Below are 9,128 nucleotides of genomic sequence, written 5' to 3' on the forward strand. Positions count from 1 at the left end.
AAGACTAATTATCTAAATCTTATCCAATTTTTTTATAATATTAACTATTGTTATTCTTTTAATTATAACCTCATCTTCACTAGTAAGAAAATAATTATAGAAAGAATGGATAATAAATTGAAGACATTAGAAAAAAAATCTGACTAGTAATATTAATATCAATTGTATTCTTTGATATATTATATATATATATATATATATGTATGTATGTATATATGTATGTGCGCGCGCGCAAACAAGGAAGCGAATGGCAAAGGGCGTGCATTGTGTTAGCGTGTCCCTCCCATTTGATAGGACATGTAAAATACATAACATATGATTTTTATTTTTTGCCATCATATGATTTTTAGTTTAATGATATACGTGATTACTTATGTAGTATGTAATAATCAAATCGAGTCATTGAAAATTTAAAACGAGCATTGAATTTCTTAAAAAAAAATGAGTAATGAATATTTTAAAAATTATGACGTAATACAAAGATCAAATATGGCATGAATAAAAAGCTCAAAGAAACTTATAATTATAATCTTTATTTTTAATACAAAAACATCACTGGTCCTCTCATCATCCATAAATAATAAACTAGAACAAAAAACTTCTTTTTTCACTCCTATTTTTAAAATAGAGAGAATTTTTTTGTGTGTTATTTATAAGTTATGCCTTTAAATTTTTATTCCAATTTTTTTTACTCCTTATTTGAAAATATGTTATTAAAAAATATATACTCTTTTCATTCAATATTATAAGATACGTTTAATTAAATCATACTCTCAATGAATTAGTTAATTATTTTAAAGTCACATGCTTTCTCGATGGTTACTTTTATTTGATAATGTGTCTCAATTAAAAAATCTTACTAATTACACCCTTAATTAAAAGTATCTTTTAAAAAAATAACATTAATTACATTTACATCTTGAAAGACTTAAAATATTTTATATTTTTTAACATCTCATTTTGTAAAAAAATTTACATTTTTGAATAGAGAAAATATATTTAATAGTGATAAAGTTAAAAATTTGTTACAATTTTTGAGAGAGATAATGAGTTTTAAAATTTTTTTTAAGTTTTGGTAAAAGTAAAACATGTTAAAAATAACTTATATATATGATAAAGGAAGTAACTTGCTATTCTTAACCAAAAAAAACTTGCTATTAATTTTTAGGTGAATTGCATTGGGGCTCACCATTTATAGAAATACATGCAGGCTACTAATAGCAACAAGTTCATCACATTGTCAAGGATTTGATTCCTAATTTTATAAGTTACTCTTTTGATTCTATTTTTAGAGCAAATAGTATTTATTTTAATTATAGGGTATCTTAATAATCATTTTGCATATCTTTATCCTTTTATCTCTATTAGATGTAAGGAAAGTTATTAAATAATGGAATATTTTATCTTTAAAGCATATACAATCGAAATAAAATTAGAAACTTAGATAAATTTTTAGACATAAAATTTTCTTTAATTAAAAAAAAAACAAGGAGTGAAATATGAATACTACAAGAAGAATATGTACTGAACCTTTAACATCTAAACTAACTTCCCGTTGGTAAATAAAAAAAAAAAAAATACTGACACTTCCCCGTGAACTCCGAAATATAGAATAGATATTACCACGCAACCGAGAGGTCATATTACCCGAAAAAAAAAAAAAAAACAAAACAAAAACAAGAAAATGAAACCCGCGTAACGTCTTGCAACCGGCAACCGGCTGTAGCATTCTCAAGTTAGCGTATTCGTAATGCGAAACTCAGAAGAAAACAAGGTCGAAAGGCGGGAGCATTTTCCCAGATTGGCTGAACGAGTTTATGTATCTTTCTGTTCGTCCTTCTATTTTCATTTTGATTTGATTCCTGTTTCCGTTTTAGTCCTGTACTTTCTTGTTGGTTGCAGGGTTCAAATTTGCCCCAGAAGCTAACCAAAGCAGAGAAATTCACTGACCCATTCAAAGTCTAGCACTCTCATTTTGCATGGAAATTTCCTTCTTGTGCTTGACCCATCCTATAAGAATAACAAGGTATCATGCTACCTCGAAAATCAAAACAGCTAAACACGGGGTCAGAAATTGTCAGCACTTTTGCTCTGCGTGTTTCAGCTTTGATTTTAATGCTCAGAGTTAGAGCTCTGAACCTTTATAATTCTTGCCTTTTGGCAAAGTCTAACTCATTTCTCTCATCTTCCTCTGTCCCAAAGAGAACTCTTCTTGGTTCCCTTTACCGATCCTTCCTAGAAGGTGAGGTTTATGCTTTGAGCTTGAGCTCTTTATTTATTTATTAGTGTGTTTTGATGTTAATCCTATTTGCTTTTGTCATTCCTTTAGGTAACAACATAAGCAACTGTTTGATCCCAAGGGCTTACATGTCGCCTTCCGCAGCTATGGAGGTAATACAAGATAGAGGACTTAATGCCAAGGAGGATAGCTATGGAGGAGTTACAGTTAACGTGGAGGAGCCAATGGATTCCATGGTCTTTGCTTCTCTGCTAAAATTATCAATGTCAAATTGGCGGAAACAGGTAGATTGTCAGTTTTTTTTTTTTTAAAAAACTATAATACCTCTTTTTGGTTGAATATATATGATTGCTTGTTAGCTGTTGAGAAATAATCGACATGGCTTTAACAGGGAAAGAAGGGAGTGTGGATCAAGCTGCCGATAGGACACGCAAATCTAGTTGAACCTGCGGTGAAGGTAAATGCATTTGCTGCATTAAGATACTGTTTGATATACAGGAAAGTGTTTTCTAAGAAGAAAATGAGATGGTGTATTTCACATTTTTCTTCCCAGAAATCACTTTTTTACCTACCTAACATTGCACAATAGTCCGGGCTAATCTTATGATGTTGGCCTGTAAATTATTTTGGTCATGCTGAGATTTTATACTGATCTTGTTTTGCAGGCTGGATTTAGGTACCACCATGCTGAACCGGATTACTTGATGCTTGTGCATTGGATTCCCAACACTGCTGATACTCTTCCTGCAAATGCTTCACATCGTGTGGGGATTGGTGCATTTGTCATAAATGACAATAGAGAGGTATTCCTTTTTGTGTTTCCAGCTTTCAGTGGGCCAACATTTTGCCTTGTTTAGCACTAGCTAACCAAAGTACCATTGTTTATGTTGGGTCATGGTATAAACTTTGCTGTCAAGAAAATTGAAGGGGAAAAAAATACAAAGCTTAGCTTTGTTTTTTTTTTTTTTTTAACTTCTAGTGAATAGTTTGAGCCTGCTAAGTGTATACGAACATGTATTCCTGCATGGTACTTGTTTTCTCACAAAAAGAACAAGTGAATTGTAAAGGCAGTGGCTTAATACATGTTCTTTGAAACATCTTAAGCTTTAATGTAATTGTCCACATATAATGATGTGTGTTGGAAAATATTATCAGTTACACTCCAAGACTCATTGAGGCTTTAACTTTTGGATTGGTAGAGATTCATTAGCAACTGAGGAAAAGCAATACATTTGCTTTATCCAGCAGAGAAATCTGGGTTTTTTATGTTTTCTTATATTAGTTGCCTGAGGACTTGTACATAGAGCAAAAAACTTATTTTCCATAATGAGAATCAAATCTTTTCCCTTTTCAAGTACCTGTGTCAGCATATATTCTTTGATTATCCAGCTAGTTTTTTGGGCTGGAAATTTCTATTTAGTGCTTTCAGAGTGTATTCATAGTAATGAAATTATTTTGTTTCATTTTATAGGTGCTTGTGGTTCAGGAGAGCAATGGTTATTTTAAAGGTAAAGGTGTATGGAAGTTACCTACTGGGACTGTTGAGGAGGTAGTATCTTAAAGTCTAATCTTGATGATTTATTTATTTTGTTTAATATCTTTTTCTGTACATAATTCGGATTGGACTTACAGGGTGAGGATATTGCTGCTGCTGCCGTTAGAGAAGTTAAAGAAGAAACAGCGGTAAGCATACCTAGCCAATCTATTAGCTTTTCAACTCTGTTTTTTGGGACTCGTTTGAAGCCTAATACCTCTCTGCTTTAATTCTTCTTACAGATAGAGACAGAATTTGTTGAAGTTTTGGCTTTCAGGTAGGACTAATGCATCTATTTAATTAGCAAATTTATGTGTTAATCAATAATCATTAGTTGTCAAGGCACAAAGGTTGAATTGTTTTTCTCTTTCTTATCTCTCTTGTATCAGGCAAAGCCATAAGTCTTTCTTCCAGAAATCAGATTTGTTCTTTGTTTGCATGCTGCGACCACGTTCCTTTGATATTCAGACTCAGACCTCTGAAATTGCAGCAGCTCAGGTTTGTTCTGGGGCCTATTCATCTATGAAAAAAAATTTCAACTCCTATTCATTTTCTTTTAAATTCATGAAAATGTTTAAAAGATTTCAACTTTTGTTCACTTATCGGCTTTCATGCTTCTTGCATTCTTGTTTCTAGTTAATAAAGGATGTCTGCTTGTATTGTTTTTTCATCCTGAGATCATCAGAAAAACCAGACCATCACTGTTCCAGATCAATGACAGACATGTCTTCTTTTCATTTGTGGATAAGAAATGTCATTCACATCCCAATATAGCAAAAAAGTGACCAGTAGATACAAATAATGATAACAAGGACATAATAGACATTGCATCTGGTAGATTATATCAATTAGAGGCTGATGTAACTGTCCTTTTGATTCACGCAGTGGATGCCAGTTGAGGAATATGCAGCCCAACCCTTTGTGAAACAAAACTCAGGCTTTGACTCAGTTGCGAAAATATGCTTAGAGAAGTTGGATAGGAACTACACTGGCTTCTCTCCTCTGCCTACAGTGTCATCTTCTGGCAAAAAAACCTGCCTGTATTTCAACAGACACAGTGCTGACCACTTGTTTGCTTCCGAAAATCACCAAGCTTGACTTGTAATTGCTAGTACTATGACCATGAGACCTTCATGGATTATTAAGTTCTTGCTTGCATTATATAGCTATCTATACCTTCCTAAGTTTCCTCATCCCGTTTCATTTTCTTTCTGTAACCGTCTAAGAATGGACGCAGTTTACTTGTGGTTCTGTTATTTGATTTGTGCACATGTAATTCTTTCTCATTTTAGTGACCAAGTGTGTTAGATTGGTTTCATTTTATACACTTTCAATTCTTCAATATTTATATAAAATTTACATTATATATGCTTTTCCATCTCAACCTCTCAATTAAATCCTTGCCCCGCCTCCCTAGTGGTTTAACGTTAATTTTAGTGTTTTAGGTGGTTAATTGATGAACCTCCTAGAACACAACACGTTTACATTGTTACATTTTTTTATCTTTAATATAAAGCAAACTTAATTGACTTTATGTCTATTAAGAAATGATAGTTACATTCTTAAACTGTTAAATAAATATGTCAATTTTTAATTTTGCCCTTCATTGCAATTATTCATAATCATACTAAATTTCTAATAATCCAAATTATAATAAATACATAAGGTATAAAATTTAAAAAAATAAATAAATACCCTAACTTTGTTTTATATTAAGGATAAAAAAGAGAAAATGATAATAAAATCCCTTCAAAATATACAAATGACAAATAGATATTGTGAAATGTGATAATTATTTTTATTCCTTAGGAACTTGTTTGGCATTTTAGTTTTTTTATAAAATAACATGTATATGAAAATTGTTGAATAAATATGAAGCATTTATTTATTTATTTTGTAACTGTTGGATAATATAAAATATATTGGGTATTTCAAAAAAAAGTTATTTATAATAAATAATATGAATTACCATAACCCTTTATTCAAATATATTTATTTAATTTCATTATTTTTGTAACGAATTTTTAATTATAATTAAAGTAATTTTATTGCCTAGTCTTTTGAAGTCTTTGCCTATAAAAGGCAGTATTGGTGACAAGTTTGAAGCGTGGGTCTTTGAGCTTTTGAAATTTTTCTCTTCTTCTGTCATACTATTTTATCTGTGTTGGTATTTGAATTTATCCTGTAAATTTTTATTATTTTGTATTCTTATTTGTTTGTAAGAGAAGTCTATTTAATTTGAAAGACTATCATTGATTAATTAGACATGGCAGAGTAGCTTTTAATGATGATATTTTAGGTCACATCTAAAACTATGATTTTTCTTACTTTTGCCATCAATCATGAAAGCTAATTCCTCTGCTATTGTTTTCATTGATGTGATTCTTATATTATGGGGCTTGCCGCCATTGTGGGCATCGAGAACTGCTGTTTCGTTATGACACAGGTACACAAATTTTTGGTAGCAGCGTTTTGGTAGCCTTGTGTCTTGAACTCGTAATGTGCTTTATCTGCTTGGTCTTATTTTAACGAACATGAAGAAGATGCGGGGCATTGGCTACTTGTTTATATTATTTCTTAAAGTAATTCCAATTGTTTTCTCATAAAGAGAGTTTAACATGGGTTAAAAGGTTGAGCCAAGAGACAATTATATAGATTAAAATATAACATGGGCTTTAAAATTCTGCTGTGAAGAAATTATTGTGGAATTTGATTAGAATTTATGATATGATTCAAATTAAGATTTAAAACGTTACATCTCCATGGTTGATTATGATATACATACATTCTTATCATTAAGTATAAAACGAAGATTAATCTTGTACTTATAATCTGAGCTTTATTGGTCCAGCATGGATATGTTATGCTCATGACATTTTGCTAATTTTATGGCGATTTAGCATTTGATTATATATAACAACAGGAAATGCAGCATACCTTAAGTGCATGTAAACTAGCTATTTATATATCATGCATTGAGTTTTCTTTTAATGCATGATTTTGGTTTGATATATATATATATATATATATATTTGTTTGTACGTATTCTTTTAATTATATCCATGGAGAAAGAAGATTATATATATAATACCCAAAACGTGACTTGTGTTAGTTCAAGTTGGTGGTAGATGTGACCCCAATGAAGGAGTGTTGAGACTGTGGGTTTGATGATATGTTTGTGAATAAAATTAAGTGTTGGGACGTATATGATTTATATAAGTAAGCATATGCTGAGATAGGCAATAGTGAATATAAATATCAATAGTACCAAATTTGTCTCATTGTTTGAACTCACTTAGGACATTTAACAATAGTGCATTTGAGCGGTATGTACTCAAGCACAAATATCATATGCTAATGATACTGGTTACAATCAAAGCAAAGTGATGGCCGTTCACGTCCTACTTACAAAATGTTGAAGTCTTCAAAATGTCTCAATGATGTGGTAATTAAGCCATCTGCAATTCATAATTTAGAAACATAACGTTTCATGTGCTTAATTGTGTTTATCTCATTTTTAAAAGTGTTGAGGAGAATATGTTTAGACTTGGCCCATGCCGATTTATTATGGTGCATTTATTTTTTTTTTTTTTTTTGCAATGATACAAGTTTTTTAAAGGGTTGAATATTGGAGGTAGTAAGTTATTATTGGCATGTTGTTGATTATATTTTCGTAGCAATAGACTACTTGAATTTTGTGTTCATGATAACAAATGAATGTGGAGGTGGAGTTTTAACCTTGTGTTTGGCTTGTGGTTTTAGGCTATATCTGTCATTAATCTGTAATAAAACATTGTTATGACAAATTAACACTTACATTGAATTATGAACTATTATCGTCCATTGAAATTTTTTTTTTTACCGGAATTTTATGAAACTGTTATTTTTCTTTTTTCTTTTAAAATTAAGTCAATGTACATACAAAGGTGAAATGATTACAAAGATACGGGCTTTTAGAACAAAAACCAAAAGCCCAGGAAAATAGCTTGGCAAACTACAACTTAAAATGAGAAGAAAGACAACAAAAAACAGAATAGAGAATGAGTTCAAGAAAAAAACCAAGATTTGACCCTCCTTACAATATTTTCGAGCATGCAGATGATAATTTTTACAGCTTGCACAAACGAGATAAGTAACCAGTTTAAAAACTGGTTTATTAAGAAAAGGAAAAAGTACTGCGACCTATTGAGCAAGTTGATTTCCTTTGAAAATGGAAATCAAAGTTTGAAAAAAATCCCGTAGGATTTGAGTTGCTAAAGACAAAACAGCTTTGGCCTTTGGATAAATATTTGCATTGACGAAAATAAAACAAGAAAGGATCAAATTACAAAACCAGCAAAGAAAGAACAAACTAATTGAGACCAAAAAAAAAATTAAAGAAACATAAAAGCCAAACAACAAAATGACTTCTAAAAACCAGCAGCACACGTATAGGGACCTCCATGAGGTTGCCATCCATGAAGGTTCCCTACAGAATCATTCATGCAAACAGGGTTTTTTGGTTGAAACCCCACTGAACCCAGACAAATTATGCGACCCTATTTCATCGTTATAAAGCAAAGCATGTGTGCATTTTCGAAGCAAAGATGTTGGAGAGGCAGAGACTGGCAAAGCAGTTGATATGAACCCGATCTCATCTAAGGATGAACCGGTTGATGGCAAAACAGAAGTAGGAGATGCAACATCATTGTGATGACGACACAAATAGGGGAGAAACCCATGAGAAAGGTTTAGATGGCCACCATTCAAGTCATTAACAAGCAAAAAGTCGTAAAATGAGTGGCCTACCACATGCATAACTCTGATACATCCCTCATGCCAGAGATTGAGTACTGACAGCTCACTCAAAGTTTTACTTTAGATAGTAAGTGTGAGTACATGCAGTAAAATCCTAATGAGGTAGAAGTGAAACTTGCACCCACATAAAATGACATCAGAAATGATGAAAAAGGCCCTTATTCGGTGAAGACATGTTGTGTTACTGAGATGAGTGAGCCGTCAACTGTTAATAAAATACCTTGATAATTTTGAGAAAGAAACACTTGTGAGGCTGCTTTGCGAAAATTATTATCAAATGGTAGAAACAGAGTTTATGAACATAATTTAGATCTTTTAATCCAAAGCACATATGAGCTGTCTATGAAATCTAATGCTTTCCTTTTTCTACAGCAAGAAAAACCTGAAGCCCCATGCATGTCGACACCTGTGAAATTGTAATTTTGCCTAATACCTTTGAAAGCGACAATGTTGTTATATGCAGTAGATATATATAGCATATGTGTTAGGATTAACAAAAATGTTAGGCTTGACTAATGAAAGGTGGCATATAGCAATGGTCTATGATGGAAATATATT

General features: G+C 31.6%; 1 protein-coding gene across 1 annotated transcript; it reads left to right on the forward strand.

The window, feature by feature from the left end:
* The first annotated feature begins 1,728 nt into the window (after nucleotides 1-1,728).
* On the forward strand, nucleotides 1,729-5,048 carry LOC129299015 (nudix hydrolase 7-like). Its single transcript, XM_054937458.1, has 9 exons — nucleotides 1,729-2,242; nucleotides 2,330-2,523; nucleotides 2,631-2,696; nucleotides 2,905-3,042; nucleotides 3,711-3,788; nucleotides 3,872-3,922; nucleotides 4,016-4,050; nucleotides 4,163-4,271; nucleotides 4,659-5,048. The coding sequence occupies exons 1-9, from the start codon at nucleotides 2,032-2,034 to the stop codon at nucleotides 4,869-4,871; spliced, it is 1,095 nt and encodes a 364-aa protein (XP_054793433.1). The 5' UTR covers nucleotides 1,729-2,031; the 3' UTR covers nucleotides 4,872-5,048.
* The last annotated feature ends 4,080 nt before the right edge of the window (nucleotides 5,049-9,128 follow it).

This window comes from Prosopis cineraria, unplaced genomic scaffold (assembly GCF_029017545.1).
Source record: "Prosopis cineraria cultivar Desert tree isolate PC_DT_omini unplaced genomic scaffold, ASM2901754v1 PC999, whole genome shotgun sequence".
NCBI classification, from domain to species: Eukaryota; Viridiplantae; Streptophyta; class Magnoliopsida; order Fabales; family Fabaceae; genus Prosopis; species Prosopis cineraria.